Below are 20541 nucleotides of genomic sequence, written 5' to 3'. Positions count from 1 at the left end.
TCGTTAAATGTATTAATTGGCTATCAATGTAATTACTTTTCATGATTAGTGTTTAACTGATAGTCGGTCAGTTGTCTGTTTTGACTACGGATTTTCCTTATCCCATTGGTATATTTTACTGTATTTTACTATGATGTGTGTCCTTTTAGAATAGTGGTGTCCTTTTAAAACTTCCCAGTATTCCAGGTTCGGGCTTCCACTACTGCAGTGTGCTGTGCATGAAAATAATTTTGTGAGAACATATGGCAAATCGTGAACTAATGTGAGCCTCCTGCAAGTTTAGTCTTATTTAAAACAATATAATTTGACTTAATCTGTGTTGATAGATGACCCTTTAGACTGAAAAAAAAAACATAAATTATAATTGACAATGTTTAATTTTGAATTGTTTATTCGTGTACAAAATTATACCAGGATAGACAGTGTGCGTTTATTACAAAAGATTGATTATCTTGAATGACTAAATTAAGGAACGAGATGGTGGATAAAAGCTAAAGAATATTGAATGGTCCAAAACTAAGAAAGAACAATGCGAAAACTGTTGTATGATGTGATTTGACAAGATACAATTACCCAAATAATTAATAATATTTTAAACACAAAAATTGGTCTTTTATCATTTCTAATGCAATATTAAGTGAACGTTCTTTTCAGAAAAAAAAAAATGTAAGGTCTGCCAAATTAACACCAACTCTTTTGAAATGGCAAATAAATGTCGTTCGAAAAGACCTTGTATGGTGGAAAAGTATGGATCAGTTTTTCTAAAGGATAGTTTTATTTAATTAAATTTAAACAAAAAAGAAACAACTTTTAGGTTACATGGCTAATCCCTGGGTTCAATGTAAACCAAAATATTAAGTAAAACAAGTTGAAAAAGATTGTTACAAGAAAATAAAATATTCCTTGGGAGAAGAATGCATGAAAGATGAGTGTGCACCAATAATTCCTATTTACAACTAGTTACTTTCTGAAATTTGTTGATCATGATCAAAACATTATGCACAGGTACACCATTCATAGTCCCCAAAAAGAATAAAGGAACTGTTATTCTTCTTAGGCACCCCTGTTTGTCCTTGTCTCCCACCATCATTGCTAGAGTGTAATGTAAGCACTGGACTTTGGATCATGGCCATTGATATGAATCCACCACCCACAAACACTTCTTGACCAAGCTCCATTTTGCTGCATCATTGAAATGAGGAATCAGGAAACAGTAAAACCTGACAGTGGATCACACCATAAAAGCCACTTTTGCCAATTAGCTACTGTTTCTTTATGAACACACAGACTACAGTCATATTAAGTAAAATGCCTCTCAGAGCCTTTGCACTCGGAGGCATAACAATGAATACAATAAGTCCCCAATGCAGCACAGTAAACAAGGAGACTCTTGATTAGTTGAGAGTTGAGAGTTGAGAGTTTCTAGGGAAGCTGGGTGGATATGTATTATATAGTACATTGTCCTAATCTTGTTGAGCTAAGGGAAATGCCCTGCTGAAAAATTAGAGGGCAAAACTATATTGGATTATATTATATTTTAAGATTTCTATCATTCTTCAAATAACCAAGAGCAGTTCAAGTCCAAGAGTATCATCACATCATGACTTGCTCTTATATTTCCTTTGGGGTTTCAAATCAATCACAATCACGGTGATGTTATCTTTGCTTCCTTTCTGAAGTGCACGGTTTGATAGGTATTCTGCTGCTGCTTGTGCAGCAGGATCAACTCCCTCTCCCCTTTCTGACGATGGTTGTTCCAAGCCATTTTTCTTGTACCAGAGAACTATCCGTCGCCGGGCAAGATCACACACCTCTTCGTTCGTCATCACATCCCACAGACCATCACTGGCCAGAATGAGACACTCGTCGTCTTTTGTGCGGGGAAGAAATTTAACTTCTGGTTCTGGAATAATCCATGGCTTCAAATATCTATCACCTGAAAATCACAGCAAGGATGAGCACAAATAATTTCTGTTGCTTAAAAGTTACAGGGTTCCTAGTTGCATAGACATGTTAGCTGGTCTTGAACCTTTTGCATGACAAGATATATATTAACTTGTAAAACAAAATTGAACTAACTTTGTGCATTGTTAGTTCAAATATAAACAAAATTGGAGTACATGGGTCCTCTTAAGAACTTTGGTGCAGTATAGACTTAAAAAAATTTTAATAAAGGGACAAAATTTTGATATGGGACCACTATTACAAGTAAGTGGTGCCAAAACCACTAGCAAAAAGAGAGTGATAATGTGCTAACATAGTTTCTAATAAGATATACTCAACTTTATCTCATATAGGAGCAGCATGAAAAGGAGAGGATGAGAGAAGGCAATAGCGTTAATACTTCAAAAATTGTCTCACCCCTTTGGCCTCATATAACAACAATTTGCCTAAACTAGTACATTTCCCACCACCTTATTATCTGAACAAGCAAAATAATCATAATCTCTTACCAGACACAAGTCTTTCAGTTATTTCAACTATACTAATAATATTCAAGCAATTACGTCTGACTCTGAACATTTGAATGCAAATCATTGGTTTCACTTCCCTCCTGCAATCATCTTTGGCTTAGACTTAACAAAACCTTTAAAAAAACTGGTATTTTGATAGCCAAATATATAACACGTAGAGAAGCTTATAGCACCATGATTTGTAGCTTAGGTTCAACAGGACATATTTTCAATAATTGTTTGTCACAGACTGAAAGCAAAGGGCTAAGTTTAGCAATTCTAGAGGAAACAGGACGGAATCGGAAAGTTTTCTTCCCTGTACTTGGATGATTGATAAGGGTATAAAGGGAAAGTTAAACTTTTGTCAGCACAAACATTCATGTATATGAACACCTAAGCAACACAATATAAGTGAAGTTGTAGAAGACCTTTTTTAAATGAATGTACAGATATTCCCTCTCATTATTCCAATTAAGAAGGGAACAAGTTATTTTCAGAGGGAATAATTCCCCTCACATCCAATTCCACTCCATAAATTCTTAAATTTTAAATTATCTTTCAACCATTTCCTGTTCCATCTCTTTCACCATCCGTGATCCAAGCAAATTGTATGGTCCTACAATAATACTGAATACATAAGTACACCTACAATTAATTTTCAGATGATGAAATCCCAAATTCCAAAATAGCTTCCTCGTCAAAAATTAAAAAAAGGATGCTCAACTATTCAGTATTACTGTAGTCTAGGTATTTACATATTTTCCAGTAGCCAACAAAATACAAAGGGAAGAAAAAAATAGCATCTGCTTTCTTCATTAGTAAAGTAAGATGATAATGACAAACGCATTGCAAATAAAGATTTCCATGAAACTGATACTAGTCTGCACACCACACTGCAAATAAAGTAAATGCCTAAAAAGTGCATACCGATAGACCTTGACATTGCAAGAACACCAAATACACGATGACCATTCCATTGAATCACTTTTCCTCCAGCTGCCTCAATTCTTGCATACTCATCAGGTCGGTTGGGCTAACATATCACAAATTGAAAAACCTGTTAAAATTTTAGAATATTAAAGGAGATAAGTAACTATAATTGGAGTAACTTACTTTATGGTCCACCGATAATGCAATGGGTTCTTTGCCACGACATAGAACCGCTCTTGAATCACCACAATTTGCAACTATGATATGAGATGAACAAATAACAGCAACAACAGCAGTGGAACCAACAGTTTCTGGGGCAACAGGTTCATTATCAACTTTCCCTCCAACTTCAGCATCAACCTTTATGAAACAATTGGTTAAAGCTTTTTTCCACTGATCTTGACAACCTTCCTTCATACTTCCACTGATTAGAGCTTCCTTGAAAAATTCTATTTCCTCGGCCAAAGCCTTGTGGATACGATCTTGACAATACTTTGCAACCTGAATGAGGAAAGCATGCACCGGATGAAGGCTATTAAAGATAAAGGTAAAATCATTGAACACAAGAATCATGACGATAAAGAGCAAAATTGAATTTTACCTGAGAGCCACCATGGCCATCATAGACTCCAAAGAAATGAGTCGTCTGCTGACTAAAACACTTGTTTATTCCATCAAGCACCCGATCACCAATTAGCATCTGAATAGGAATTTTCATAAATCGAGGTACAGTTGCAAGTGCATCCTCCATCTCAGGTCTTCTTCCACACACAGATATGAATCCATAAAGTGGGGTATAATCCAATTCAAAAACACTCCGACCAACCATTCCACTCACCCCCTTTTCCTGAGGCAACTGATGAAGAACGGCATCAGAAGGCTTAGGGCCAGTTCTAATTCCATTCTCTTCTTCAAGGCTCACTGCCGCAGCAAGAGGTTCTGTTGTAATATCTGTGTCAACATTTGATTCCTCCAAATCAACTGCCTCGGCAGCAATATTGACAGCACCAATGCTCTTATCTACATAAGCAGAAAATGGTGTCCCAACATCTGAAGTAGCATCGAAACACAAGGACTCCTCTCCACACACACTACTGTTCTCACTGACTGCCGAAAGAGAACATGAGCTATCAACAACCTGATCACCTTCCAATGACAATGAATCTTCCTCAATTTCATCGGCTAACACTTCATCACCAACCAAAGTGCTTCTATCTTCAGATATCATATCTAACACAGGATTCTCTCCTTCTCTATCCTGTTTTGGTGGTATAACCTCAGTAATTCCAGCTTCATCCTCTAAATTGCCACTATCATCACAATCATCGGAACCTGCAACTGTCTTGGTGAAAACCTTAGTTACAGAATTAGATAACAACCCTGTATCCGCCATCAGCTTAAACCTGGATACATCCATGTGGGGAACTATGGTTGTGTTATCACAGACTGAACAACAATTACCTACTCTTAATGGCACTGCAACCACAAATGACATCTCCTCCATTGAAATCCCTATCTAGGTAGGACAAAAAGTTACCCTCCCACCCCTCTGCTATCACAAAACCTGTCATACTTCAACTAAATTTGCACCTGCTTTTGAGATTGAATAGGATCTTAGAATGTGAAAGGGTGGCATTTTCCATTCCTAATGAGCCCTACAAGACAAAAGGGGAAGCAAATTCAGGCGATGCAAAGCATGAACTAGCTAAAAGGTGGTGAAAGTGAAATGGGGCACTCAGATCTAGTCAACATCAAAGCATCCCATCTTCCATTTTCGGAAATGCTAATCATAAATAGCTATGCCAATTGCCACAACACCCTTCTCAAGCATTACAACCCCATCCACCTTTGTCAACTCTAATGAGAGAGAAACAGCCTGAAAACAATAAAACAAAAACAAAAAACAAAAACACAACCTTTTATCTGCATAAAAACATATTACACCAAACCCCACCAGTTAAAAAGAAACAAATTTCAAAAACAAAGACACCCCTTATCCCTAAACACAAGAAAGAAGAAATGGGTCATGAGAAAGAAACCCAGAAAAGGTAAAGCCTCAAGAATCACAAGGAAACCCTAAAAAGAAGACACCCTTTTCCACATACCACCATTAGTTGCCTGGATCTGAGGTAACGCAACGCATCACAGGCGCGCGCGAGCTCTAGTAATAATAATAACAATATTAACATTAATTTAATAATTATTACTTCTACAAAATCAATGAAGAGAAGAAAGCATAAGAAGTGAAAAGAAAGAAAGAAAAAAAAAAAGAATTAGAAGAATGAAGAGTGAGTCACTACCTAATTTTGTCAACGATGTAGGGTCTCGTTCTTTCTCTTCTCACACACATACACACTCTTTTTTTCTCTATCTTATTTCTTCCTCTAGCTTTGACACCTGAAACCCATGGATTGATAAAAAAAGGAACAAAGCATCATTAAACAACAAAAGCAAAGACATGGATGTTTATTTATTTCTTTATTTATTCTGTTAATTCTGACCTATTGAACAACAACAGCTCAGCTATGCTTCATTACTTTAGCGTTATGATTTTTTACTCTGTGTTCTCAAATTCTGTGTATTCAATTTAGAAAAAAAAAAATTACCAATGCTTGCCACCCGGTCCTCGTTTGAGAAATTGATTCATAAATTTGATATGTAAGAACTAAATTGAATGAAAAAAATTATGTTCATAAATTTGATAACATGATTGATTCTTATCAGACATTTTTTAAAAACAATTGCAAATTAATAGAAACATTATTGTTAGATAAGATAATCTATCCTTCGAACAAAATATAATTTATTAAAGCGAATTTTTTTTCAACGATTTTAAATTTGTTTATCATTATGGTAATTAGTTACAAATTTTTTATATGGTAAAATGTAAATATTCAGATTCAGACAATATCAATAATTAAATATTGTTGTCCATTAAATTATGTTTTATCAAATTAAACAGTTTTGAAATAAGGTGATCTCTCTTAAATATTCCAAATTTGTTATTAATATGCACCACAAGAAAATTCATAGATAGAAAGTGATAATTAAAAATAATTAGTTATTATATTAATCAATTTAAATATTAATTTATAAATTAAAAAGGATTGGTAATTAAAATAGTTTATATTATGAATAAAAAATATAATTGGTTTCTAAATTAGTAATTAAAAGAATTTTTATTATGAATTATTGTTTAAAATATTCACTAACATTAGTTATCAAAGTTTATCAACCAAAGAAATTGATATCTAAATTGATTTTTAATTAGGAAATTAGTCTTTATACATATTTTTTATCATTAAAATTAGTCATTATCTAGGAATTTTCTTGTAGTGGTATATTTATGTGAATTTAGTTATGATTATTTGAACTCATTTAAGAAGAAAAAGTGTTAAGTTATGATTTTTTTTTCAATTGACTAGGTGAACTTGTTTTTTAATAAGATTATTTTATTGTGTTAGGATAAGTGTTTACCATGCTAAAAACAATAATGAATAGTTACAGTGTACTATTTGCAACAATTTCTCTAAAAGTAAGACTCTAATGATAATCAAACATAATTTGATTGTGACTTAGTTGACATAATCTCTATTATGGGATAATTGATGCAACTTGCACCAATCTCTTCTTTGGTAATTATTTTCTTGAAAGTTTATTTTACTTTGACATCAATATTTAGACAAAATCAATTAATGCAAATCGTAATAATTTTTCATTAAGAGAGCAATTGTTCCACTAACAATGGGAAACAATTTATTCAATTGTGACTTGGTTTAATATTAGCACAGGACAATTGATCCAATTGAAAACAATCTCTACCTAAATAGTTGATCACTAGAAATTAATTGAACTTTTGATCTTTGATATCAATTCTTCATGCATTTTCATCTCTAAAGTGTTTGAAAACAACAAAATGGAGTTTGTAAGTATGGAATATAATGAAAAACTATGTATATGAGATTAATTTCTATTATCTTTAATATATAAACTCTGCTTATAATAAAAGAAATATGAGGTAAGTTGAAAATATAAATAAGAAATAATAAAAAACTAATTAAAGATAAGATATTGATCTAAGATGTCTAATAATATAATATATTTAACACTCCTCCTCAAGCTACTACATTCAAATCGTATGTACCAATTTTGTTATCAATATAATCAACAAAAACTTAGTGAAAATATCATGTTTCTACACTTGATTGACATCAAAGTGTTAATGATTTATGAAGACAACATAGAAGATGAAATACTAACCCAAAAGACTCTTCCTAAGCAACAAATCTGGAAGGTTGCTCCATATAAATCACTTCTTGTAAATCGTCGTTGAAGAATGCATTGTTGACATCCAGTGAATAAAGAGGTCATTGTTGAAGAGTCACCATGACTATAATAAGCTAACAAAAATAATCTTTTCCATGGGAGAAAAAAAAAAGAATATATATATATATATATATATATATATATATATATATATATATATATATATATATATATATGTATGTATGTATATATATATAGGTTAAAACCCTCCTTTGGTCCTCGTATTTGTGTGTCAGTCTCAATTGGGTCATCGTTTTATTTTTTGTCTCAATTAGATCCTAAAACTTGTAAAAATGAGCCAATTAAGTCCTCTCCGTTAAATTTTCATTAACGCCGTCTAATTGTGATGATGTGGTAAAAATGTTTTCTTAAATTTGGAGTTTTTGACGTGGCTAATCAAAGAGAATTTGTTTCAGGTCAGATTTCCTCCACTACTAATTCACTTTCTCTCTTCCATCTCTTCCAACACTCATAAAGCTGCAATCTTTGTTTGTTTTTTCCTCTTTCATAAAGTTGCAATCTTTCTCTCTTTCATTTTCCAACTTTTCCAGTTTTTCTTCATTTTTTTTCATTCTGCAATCACTGCAATAAAAACTATTCTGATATCAAAACAACAAAACCCAATTAAAACCCAAAATTCACTATACATGAAAAACATTGCTTTGAAGAAAAAATTGAAATGAATTTGAAAACCCTAATTCGTTCTCTCATCTTGATGTCATTTTGTGGAATTATGAGAAGAACGTCGATAAAACGAGAACAAACGACACTCTCGCAATGTGAGCGAATATTGTTGAAACTGATTGAGAACAGCTGATTTATGGATTGGGGAAAACACTGATTTGTGGATTGGGGAAAACACATACGCCGCTGCTGGATCTGAATACCGGGAAGACGAAACCAAGCGAACCCTAATGTGAATTATTTAAAAATGTCCCTTTCTACATCTAAAAATTATTAAAATAATTGGATTTTCTTGCAGAAGATGAACTTTGGAAGAGGATTGAAGATGAATGGAGAAATCGAAAAAAAGATGTGGTTTTTTTGTACCTTACGGTTTCTTCGGAGAAGGTCTTCTCCGGTGGCTTCTTCCGAAGCATATGGAGGTTTCCGCCNTGGTTCTCTTTCAGAAATCGCAACATAACGCAACGAATTATCTTCAAATCGCAAAACATGGTTCTCTTTCAGAATTATCTTCAAATACTCTGAAACCCAGAAAAAAAACATGGTTCCAACTCACTCTGCTTTCGTTTTTGTGTGCTTTTTTTTTCTCAGTCAGTGACTCTTGAAACCTAGGTGACATAAAGTGCGAAACCTTCTGCGACCAGGTTCCCAAAACCTCCGAAGTTTATTTCTCCCCATAATTTCAGTTATACTGTCCTTAATTTGTTTTCGAATTGATTTTGAGAAGAAAAAATTCGAAGTGGTGAGGATGAGACAAGGTGTTGCGATGAAGGAGACGATGCGCAAAAATGGTGAGAGTCTGCGTTTCAGGAGGCCACGTCAAAAACTCCAAATTTTAAAAAAAAAAATCCACGAAATAAAACATTTTTACCACATCATCACATTTAGACGGCGTTAATGAAAATTTAACGGAAAGGGCTTAATTGACTCATTTTTACAAGTTTTAGGATCTAATTGAGACAAAAAATAAAACGATGACCCAATTGAGACTGACACACAAATACGAGGACCAAGGGAGGGTTTTAACCTATATATATATATATATATATATATATATATATATATATATATATATATATATACGGGTCAAACGCAATGATGACAAAAGAGAGGTCAGAAAAGACAGTGGAAGAAGACATAGATGAACAAGAGAGAGAAAACCTAAAAATTCAAGATTCTCCAATCAAGGTACCTGAAAGAGGAAAATGAGCGACCTTGATACTCTGAATAGTTGCCTAAGAGGAGATAGGATGTACCACCACGCACAACAGAAAAAGGAGCATATCCACAACTTCGAAAAGTGTTGAGGGTACGTAAGAGTTCCGATGAAGGCGTCGTTGAAGGCACAGTGGTCGCCTGATTGAGATGATCAAAACTGTGTAGTTACTGATCAAAACAGTGGCGATAGACAATGCTGCTGTCGACAGCAGTGGGTGCAAGCGACAAATTTTTTTTTTTTTTTAAAAGAACCTTAGACTCTTATATCATGTCGAATATATTGAAAAACTATATCTCTCTTGTATTGAATATAAACATATAATATCCTATTTATTATAGAAAAAAATATAAACTAAACTCAAAATATAAATAAAAATTAATAACAAACTAACTAAAAATCTGCATGTTAATTTCTTTATTTTCTTTCTTTAATTAAGTCAATGTGAATTTTTAAATTTTGAGTTATTCTTGATCACATTAAATCAGCAAAGAAACAATGAAATCATAAGAAAGAATGCAAACAATTAAAAGTCATTTAATAATTTAGTAAAAATGTTCATCGAATACACATTTATTTTTCTAATAATAAATGCTCAGAGTAAATTATTATTTTTGTAATTGGACATTAAAAAACAAAGAATGATATGTTTTTTTGGCAAAGACTAATACTATAAAAGTAAATTTTGTTATTACGAAGAATATACTCCCGTCTAATATGATATGTAGTTTAATTTTGCTAGGGTTTACCTATTAGAATTCATGTACTTGCAATTAAAAACGTGATAAACTATCAAACAATAACAAGAAGAGCAAATAAATAAAACGAGAAAAAAAAATACATAAAAGTAATAAGAAAAATATACTTCAATGAAAGATTATAAGAGAAAAAAACAGTTGAAAATATAAAGCTTGTACCATTAATAAAGGACGATAAGTAGTTTTTAACAAAATGAATTATAATTCGATCAATATAAAGAAAAGGCTAAAAAATTATTTGACTTGCAAGTAATATCCATGAAATGCAAACATATATTAAAATAACTTTTTATTTTTATTTTTTAGCAGCGTGTGTATGCGAACTAAATTAAAAAGGTCTATGTGATAAAAATAAATATAGATTTAAGTTTTATTATGCACATTATTCTATTTTTTTTATAATTTGTTTGAATTAAAAAATAATATGATATATTTTTGTATTAAATTAGTTTCTTAATCCAAATGTGTCTTATTTTTTTTAAATAAGAATGACAAAAAGGATTATGTATAATGGTGAGCTCATTCATCTTGGTCAATTCAATCAGTTGGTCCATCATAATTAGTCCAGTCAATAAAATCACATGTTAGATCTTTTGTTGTGTTAACCTGGTTATCTAATATATCTTGGCTAGATTAGTAATCCATTTATTATTGTTATCTCGTCCATCTAATCCATCTTGATCATCCATTCAACTCGTCTATCGTAGCCAACTTGACTATTCATCCATCATGGCCAACTCAACCAAATCGACCAGTTGGTCCATCTTGACCATTTCGTCATATCGTTCATCTCGTCCATCTCTGCCAGCCTGACCATTAGGTCCATCCCGTCCATCCAAACAAACCTAGCAAGATCGGTCAGCTCGTCCATTTCGATCATCTGGTAAGTTCAATTCATTCCCTCTATCCCGACCATCCATGTCAACCCATTCAACTTATGAAAATTAAAAGACAAAACTAAGAAGAACAATATAATAATAACCCAAAACAACTTCTTTTATAATTATGAGATGGAAAGAAATATTGTTAAAGAACATCTAACCTTCAATTTTTTATATTCTCATGGTATTTTTTTCTGTTACAAATTTTTATTTTGGTGGAGACTGTTAATTTTACTTCAACTATGGTGGGTCTCAATTTTTAATAGACCCATGCACCCCCAAAATCCTTCAGCCCAATTCATGTCATTCATTGGGCTTTTTCTTTCTTGTCGCTAATTACACCACCATATAAATCGAAAAGACTAATGTACCCTCGCTAATCAAACCACGCTCTCATCACTGTTAGAGAGAAAAAAGAGCAAAAATAAAAAAGGAAAGCTCATTTAAAAAAAAAAAGACTTTTTTCTGAAAAACATGTTCTAAAATGTACTTTATGTGTTTTGAAAAACTAATTTCGAAAAAATTTATTCTGAAAATTTTGTTTTAAGGGGCAACATCATTGTCATGGAAAGTGGTCGAACAAAAGTTTTTTTTTTTTTAATATTTCTTGCATGACCATATTATTTATAAATATATTTAAAAACTTAAATTAATTTAACGAATAGCAGCAAGATCATATTTTCACTTTATTTTAATACATTCCACTTCATTTACCTTTTCAGCATTATAAACTCTACTAATCAAAAGTTTGTTTAGTTTACCATTTCAAACCTTTAAAACATCTATTTTTTTACACTAAAGAAAGAACAAATTCAATTTTTTGATTGAACTATGGATGGGATACTTTACTATATAACTTTTTGTTTTCAAACACTTTTATTTTTGTTTCATCTTGGAGAAGTAGTAATGTTATGATATTTTTTTGTTAAACAAGGCTTCATAGGAACATCATTGAAATATTATCATTCTATAGTTCATTAATGGTTTATAATTTACATCTCATCTTCGAAAACTTGCTGTGTTTTTGGAGTTTCCTTTTTCATTTTTTTTTTCTGTTCTTGTGGTGAATTAATTTTTTAATACAATAGTTGAAGTGGGTTTGCTTTATTTTAGCAGTTAGCTACTAGATACATATAATGGATTTGAAAATAAGTATAGGTTATAAATTTACACTTTCTTGGAAATGAATGGGATAAAACTAAGTTGGTATAATAGAAATAAATAAAATAATATAGAAAATAAAGATGATATCTTTTTATAAAACAAAAAATAGAGATGAGACAAGATGTGACATCCCAAAATATATAGCAATGTATATATATAAAATGCATCGATTATAATAATAGAAAGTAGTTAAGAGTAGTAGATGACAATATAAGTATAAATTACAGTCATCCAAAATAGAGGGGAAATTAAAACGAAAAGAAGGACAAAGTACAAGTTTCCAAGTTGTTCAAAATACAAAGCTAGNTAAATATTAAAGGGTCCTAAAGATTGTTTTCCAAAATACAGATCAAAGTAAATAAATGNTAATAGTCTTTCAAAATANAGATCATCTAAACTAGGAGCTAATAGAGATCCTAAGCACCAGGGGTTGGGTCTTCCTTAGTCTCCAACGCTTGCTCCAAAGATACATCATCACCTCCTGCTCACATCCAAAGGATTGGATGATCATCGCAAGGGGGGAAGCAAACACATACAAACATACAAGTGCAAAGGTGAGCTAGGTCTCAAACAATCATACAATTTACTGCAAGAACGTTCATACACATTTAAACATGTACTAGTATTACCGAGAATATCCATATACGCACAAGCATGTAAGTCATCATGAACATAAACATTTATTTCATAGAACTCATTAAAACAAGCATCATATCGTGTTAAGACTCCTAGGCACGTCCGGACATAGAATGAATATAGAGCTGGGGCGGGTTGTGCACTTATGGTGGCCCCTACTGCTTTGCAAAGCCATTGCCGAGGGATTTCATCCAACCACACACGAGGCTAGTCCGTTACCGCGGAATAGACCTCCAGTGATAGCACCTACCCTAGGACCTCCCACTACTCTCACCACACGCGTCAATCCTCTCTATGTGAGAATGAAAGACCGTAAGAGTGTTAGGGATAACCTCCCATATGGAAGCCTCTTACATTCATTCAATACACTAAATGATCTCACCTAGAGATCTTACTTTCATATATTCAATCCGATCACTTTAAATCACAAGATATACCTCTTGAATCAATAATTTCTCTCAAAGTTTCACACCCATCAAGATTTTTAATCATTTCATAATTCCTTTTATTTTAGTGCATAATTTTAACTCAAACATCAAGCATTGGATACAGTATTGTGATAAAAAAAACAAATAGCAAATAATAATAATAGTGTCCCAAAACAGCACCAAACAACAGAATTTATTAGTGTAAAACAAAAAGAAAACAATGCTGAATCAGTCCACAATAGTAGAGAAAACAACAATGATTTAAGTGCAATAACAGCGGTCAAAACAGCACCAAACAGCAAGGAATTAAGTGCAATAACAACAAAGATTTTTCTCAAAACTCTACACCTACGACACTAAATAAAAACTGGACAGCAGAGAAAAAAAAATAAAATGGAAAAACAATACAAGAACATTGTACCATTAGTTTCCAGCGCACCTTTTATAACCATGATTCAATGTACACCCTGTTTGGTTCCAATATAAAAAAATAACATTAGTTAAGTTTATATAAAAGAAACCNACGTTAGTTTTCTTTTTTCTTTTTTTTTTCAAAAAGTTTCTAGAATTAAAGTTTTGGCCAACTCCNTAATATCCATTAAGCACCACTTATTTTATACACCTCATAAAAAAAACATAAATATAATAGAACTAAATATTTGGACAGCAATAGAATTATTATCCAGCAAACCACTATCTAAAAAAAAATATAAAATATGAATTAATAACAACACCCCCAAGAAAGAATATAATTACTCAAAGGCTGCACCAATCTACATCAACGAAACTTCCCTGATTACAAAATACAAGCTTAAATTTTCTCCCAATTTTTCTTTTATTCGAAACCCATGTTGCATAAAACTTAGTGTCAAGTGTTTCTCTAAAAGAATCATGATTCAGCNTTAAAATAAATTGGCAGCACCATGGAACAATTATAAATCACTATAATATATCATGCACCAACCAGCGTGCAACAGTTAGCATTCATAACAAAGAAACCAAAACACTATCACAAAGCTTAATCCCACCCAAAACAACTATCACCCAAAACAACTATCACCCAAACTCAATAACAGGATACTCCATATGACATCAATTTCTTCCTCAGAAACAGTCAACAACATTAATATGACAGCAACCCAAAGCATAGCAACATCACAGACCATATGCAAAACAGAATCAAATCAGTTCATCAATAAAATTTCAAGTCATGAAGCATTTTTAGATATCAAACAATAAACAATCAAGCAGAGGATTAACCCTCCATACATCTCCAAACAGTCTAAATTACCGCAATCAAGATTAAAACACGCCTCAGGCAATCAATCACAGGTTCATCATTTGCACAATCTAGTTCATACTCAACATATATATATATATATATATATATATATATATATATATATATATATATATATATAAATATTATATGTGAGAAATACAGTTCAAACAGTACATCAACTTTAAATTCAACAAGCATATATTTTATAAAATAAATTCACACAAAATAATTAGCTCCCCTTACCTCTAGTGTATACAACCAAGCTCAAGAAGGCTAGAGATGTCCCGCGTCCTATGGAAACCCTTACGGTACCTATAGATCATCAATTTGATGATAGAATACAATTTTTAGAACCTAATACAAGCTAAAAATTTGAGAAATGTGAAATGGGTCACATGCACCCAAATTTTGTTGCATGATTAAAACCCTAGGTGAAAAGGAAGAAAGGGGTTTTTCTTACCAGTTGGGGAAACGAAAATTCAATCGATAGAAAGGTTGCTCTTGAAGCCCTTATCAGCTAGGTATCTTCTGTTCAACAAGCCAAGGATCAAGAATCTGAGTTTGAGATGGAAGGAGTGGTAAGGCAAAGAAGAAAAGGAGAGAGTGTTTGAAAGAAAAGGGGGAACTGTTCTTCAGAAACACAAATTAAATGTGGGTTTTAGAAGGTTGAGTAATTTTACTTTACTAATATTATTCAACCTATCCTATGCTGCCACATGTGCACACTATTTGTTATATTTTTATTTATTCTTTTTTTTAGGCCTTACATTCTCCCCAACAACAAAAATTTTCTTCCTCGAAAATTAGGACTCACCAGAAAACAAGTGAGGATATGACTTCTTCATCTCTTCCTCTTTCTCCCAGGTAGAATCGCCGGTTCTGCTGTCCCATAACACTTTGATCAGTGTAGTAGCTTTCCCGTCTGGACGTTTGGTTAACATCTCATCTACTTTGACTGGCTGCACCTCTATGGAGAGATCTTCCTTGATTTGTACAGTGTCAGCTTCCAGCACATGAGAAGGGTCGGGAACATACTTTCGAAGCTGAGAAACATGAAAAACTGGGTGGAGATTAGCTAGCTGAGGAGGCATAGCTATCTCATATGCTACTGGTCCAATGCGTCTAGAAATCTGGTAGGGTCCAAGGTATCTGGGAGAAAGCTTCTTAGCTCGTATAGCCTTTCCTACTCTAGTAGTAGGCGTCACACGAAGAAACACATGATCATCGGCCTCAAACTCCAAAGGCATGCGTATCCTATCAGCATATGATTTCTGCCTACTCTGTGAGGCTCTCATCCTCTCTTGAATCACTCTCACCTTCTCAGTCGTTTGTTGCACTATCTCTGGCCCAGTCAATACAAACTCTCCATCTTGGAACCAGCATAAAGGTGTCCTGCAGCGCCTCCCATAAAGAGCTTTGAATGGTGCCATACCAATGTTGGCTTGATAATTGTTGTTATATGTGAATTCCACCAATGGTAACACCTCATCCCAGACTCCTAGAGGATCAAGAACACACGTTCTTAACAAATCTTCCAATGATTGTATGGTTCTCTCAGACTGTCCGTCTGTCTGAGGATGGTAAGCAAAACTCATCTAGAGTCTACTGCCCATCTCCCCTTGCAAAGTTTGCCAAAAACGAGATGTGAAGCGTGTGTCTCCGTCGGATATAATACTGGAAGGCACACCATGCAATCTGACTATCTCCTTGATGTATAATTGGGCTAACTTTTGCATAGACATCTTCAAATTAATTGCCAAGAAGTGGGCATTCCTTGTCAATCTATTAATTATTACCCAGATGGCATCATGTTTTCTGACAGTGTGTGGCAGATGGGTGACAAAATCCATGGCAATATTGTCCCATTTCCACTCAGGGACCTCAAGCTGCTGCAATATACCACCTGGCCTCTGGTGTTCTATCTTAGCCTTCTGACAAGTGAGGCAAGAGGAAACAAACCGAGCTACATCACCTTTCATTCCTGACCACCAAAATGACTTCTTAAGGTCTTGGTATATTTTAGTCATGTCGGGATGCATGCTAAAACGACTGTGGTGACCTTCTTCTAGAATCACCCGTTTCAGCTCTCCATCATTTGGTACACAGGTTCTACCTCTGAATCGTAGAAGACCGTCTGTCTCGGTGCTAAAATCTTTTCCTTGTTCTGTACCAATTAAATCCCTTGTCTTCTGTAGCTCAGGGTCTACTAGTTGTCCTGCTATGATTCTTCCAAAGATGTCACTTGATATCACCAGTTTGCAGCATCTTATACCATCAGGTTCAAATTCTACATCTAGCTTTAGATCACTAAAGCTTTCAACGAGCTCCAATTCTTTAACCATCAAAGCAGAAACATGTACTGATTTCCTGCTTAAGGCATCAACAACCACATTCGCCTTCCCTGAATGATAAAGAAGGTCAAAATCATAATCCTTAAGGAACTCCATCCACCTTCTCTGTCTCATATTAAGCTCCTTTTGATCAAAGAGATACTTCAGGCTCTTGTGATCACTGAACACCTGAAATTGAGCTCCATACAAATAATGCCTCCATATCTTGAGAGCAAACACCACTGCAGCTAATTCCAGGTGATGTGTAGGGTAGTTTCTCTCATGAATCTTGAGTTGTCTTGAGGCATATGCAACAACTCTTCTTTCTTGCATCAAGACACATCCTAGTCCCTGATAAGAAGCATCACAGAAAACCTCAAAAGGTTTACCTGTGTCAGGAATGGCCAATACTGGAGCACTAGTCAATCTCTACTTCAACTCCTGGAAGCTAGTTTCACAACGATTGGTCCAAGCAAATGGAGTGTCTTTTTTGGTCAGTTGCGTCAAAGGGGCTACAATCTTAGAGAAATCCTCAATGAAGCGACGATAGTAGCCCGCTAATCCAACAAAGCTCCTGACCTCAGTCACTGACTTTGGTCTTTCCCATTGCAATACGGCTTGAACCTTGGCCGGATCCACACAAATCCCATCAGCCGATATAATATGACCAAGGAACTGAACTTCTTTCATCCAGAACTCACATTTAGAGAGCTTGGCATATAAATTTATTTCTCTCAATATTCCCAGCACCGTTCTAAGATGATGTGCATGCTCTTCTTCACTCTTAGAATAAACTAGAATGTCATTTATGAAGACGACAACGAATTTATCCAAGAAAGGTCGGAAAATCGTATTCATGTAATCCATGAATATGGCAGGGGCATTAGTCACACCAAAGGGCATGACCACATATTCGTAATGGCCATATCTGGATCTAAAGGCTGTCTTCTGAACATCATCAGCCTTAACTAATATTTGATGGTAGCCGGACTGCAGATCAATCTTGGAAAACACAACTGCCCCATGTAGTTGGTCCATCAAGTCATCAATCCTAGGAAAAGGGTACTTATTCTTTATGGTTAACTTGTTAAGCTGCCTGTAATCCACACACAGCCTTGAACTGCCATCCTTCTTCTTTACAAGTAATACAGGCGCACCCCAAGGAGAAACATTAGGCCGGATGAACTGTTTCTCCAACAAATCTTCAATCTGCTTCTTCAATTCAGCCAATTCAGCTGGTGCCATGCGGTATGGGGCTATAGAGATAGGCCTTGCTCCAGATATAATGTCTATGGAAAAATCTACCTCGCTTGGAGGAGGTAAGCCAGGAATTTCCTCAGGAAACACATTTAGAAATTCACTAACCACCGAGAGGTCTACATCAGAATCTCCTTGTTTTACTTCCATATGTGTCAGTATTAGAAAACAACACGCACCTTCTATTAGATCTTCCCTCAATACACCAAGAGTCAGAGGTGCGTAATCCTCCTCACTGGGAAATACCAACTTCTTCTCTCCGCAATCAATGAGAATATGATTAGCAGACAGCCAATCCATCCCTAGGATGACATCTAAACCGTGCAAAGGTAAACATATCAAGTTTACCTTGTACTGACGTCCCTCAATCACTACTGAACATCTAACACAAACTGTAGATGTCTTCACTATCCCAGAAGTAGGAGTAGATACAGTCAAGTCATATTGTAGCTCTCTCACTGACAACCCCAACTCTCTAGCACAAGTATCTAACACAAATGAGTGTGTCGCTCTAGAGTCAAACAAGACCATGCAAGATCTACCACCCAAAAAACATGTACCAAAGATCAAATCACCTGAGCTAGCTGCTTCTGTTCCAGTCAATGCATAAACACGTCCGGTGGCCTAAGGTCTGATGCCACCTCTCTGCTGAGATCTCCCTGCATGATGTGGCTGGGAAGTAGCTCTCCTACCCATAGGGCAATCACGCTCATAGTGGCCCTCCTTGTGGCATCGGTTGCACCTCCAGAAGTTAGTCCTCTAGGGACATGAAGATAAGTAGTGTGGACTGCCACATCCATAGCATCTCACGCCACTCCGAGAGGAAGATTGGCTTGGCTGAACAAAAGGCCGTGAAGAACCTCCAGAACTACGAGAAGAAGAAGACCCGGAGTATGGCGTCTTCCTGGAACTGGACCCGCCTATAGACATGGCTGGTCCCCCAACCCTCAATGGCTGGGCCTGACGGCTCGGTTATCCCTCAGCTTCTCTCTTTGTCTTTTCCATATCCCTAGCCATCTCTACTAGAGCTGGAAACTCCCTCAAACGATGTCCCCTCACTAAGAGTTTGATATCACCACGCAACCCATTTTCAAACTTGCAACACTACCATTCTTCATCCACTGTCACAGTGCTGAATCTGAGAAGATGTTTGAAGCGGTCAGTATACTCAGATACTGACATGTTTCCTTGTACTAGCTCCAAGAACTCTACTTCCTTAGCAAATCTTAGTGTATCAGGGAAGTATTCCTTGTAGAATTTCCTCTTGAATAGGTCCCATGTGATAAGGGTTCTAGTTCCCTCTAAGATCATCCGTGCACTGCTCCACCAGTGGCTTGCCTCTCCAGTCAAGAGATACTCAGTATAGGACAACCTGTTTTCATTAGGGCACCTCTTAGCGTTGTAGACTCTCTCAATATCACGAAGCCACTGATCGGCTTCATCCGGTGAGCATTTGCCATCAAACTTGGCAGGATGATGCTGCAAGAAATTCTCTAAACTCCATTCTTGATCTTGAATCGGCGGAGTATAATAAATCTGGAGCGGCATTGCCACTGAACTTAGCTGGATGGTGTTGAAGAAAATTCTCTAAACTCCATTCTTGAGTTGGAGCAGCCGTAGAAGAAGAAGAACTGGTGGGAATCCTGCCACTAGTCATCACCTCCAAGAACTGCCTTTGGGTGGCCTCAGCTGCTACCCTAGCACTTTCTGATGCCACTCTAGCGGCTTCCAAGTTTTGTAGTGCCATGGTATTTTGTTGTACTAGCGCATTATTTTGTTGTTGCATGGAATTCATGAGAGACTACATCATCCGCATCATTTTCGTCTGATCGGGTTGTGGAGGTGGAGAAAAAGGTCTAGGCGCCATATTCTATGTAGGATCAAAGAGTAAAACAATTAGTCTTACTCAAGAATTTAGAATGCTTCTGTACATTTAAGGCACACAAGCACAAGTAAGGGATGTACATAACCTACAGGTTCTCTAAGGATAAAAACTGCTCTGATACCATAAATGAAACATCCCAAAATATATAGCAATGTATATATATAGAATGCATCAATTATAATAATGGAAAAATATTAAGAGTAGTAGATGACAATATAAGTATAAATTACAGTCATCCAAAATAGAGGGGAAATTAAAACGAAAAGAAGGACAAAGTACAAGTTTCCAAGTTGTTCAAAATACAAAGCTAG

General features: G+C 35.0%; 1 protein-coding gene across 4 annotated transcripts; it reads right to left on the bottom strand.

Annotated features, from left to right (window-relative positions):
- Positions 1–835: 835 nt before the first annotated feature.
- Positions 836–5819, bottom strand: LOC106764614 (protein phosphatase 2C 77). 4 transcript variants are annotated; one of them, XM_014648900.2, is made up of 6 exons: positions 5684–5819; positions 5489–5544; positions 3985–5259; positions 3567–3884; positions 3381–3486; positions 836–1936 (listed from the first exon to the last, which is right to left on the bottom strand). In XM_014648900.2, the coding sequence occupies exons 3-6, from the start codon at positions 4885–4887 to the stop codon at positions 1599–1601; spliced, it is 1665 nt and encodes a 554-aa protein (XP_014504386.1). In that variant the 5' UTR covers positions 4888–5259; positions 5489–5544; positions 5684–5819; the 3' UTR covers positions 836–1598. The 4 variants fall into 4 exon arrangements, with proteins under 4 accessions (XP_014504386.1, XP_014504387.1, XP_014504385.1 ...); XM_014648901.2 differs by having other exon boundaries at positions 3985–5038; XM_014648899.2 differs by having other exon boundaries at positions 3985–5544.
- Between the last annotated feature and the right edge of the window lie 14722 nt (positions 5820–20541).

This window comes from Vigna radiata, chromosome 6 (genome assembly GCF_000741045.1).
Source record: "Vigna radiata var. radiata cultivar VC1973A chromosome 6, Vradiata_ver6, whole genome shotgun sequence".
NCBI classification, from domain to species: domain Eukaryota; kingdom Viridiplantae; phylum Streptophyta; class Magnoliopsida; order Fabales; family Fabaceae; genus Vigna; species Vigna radiata.
The sequence above is the reverse complement of the archived record's forward strand: the minus strand, read 5'-3'. Positions and strand labels throughout refer to the sequence as shown.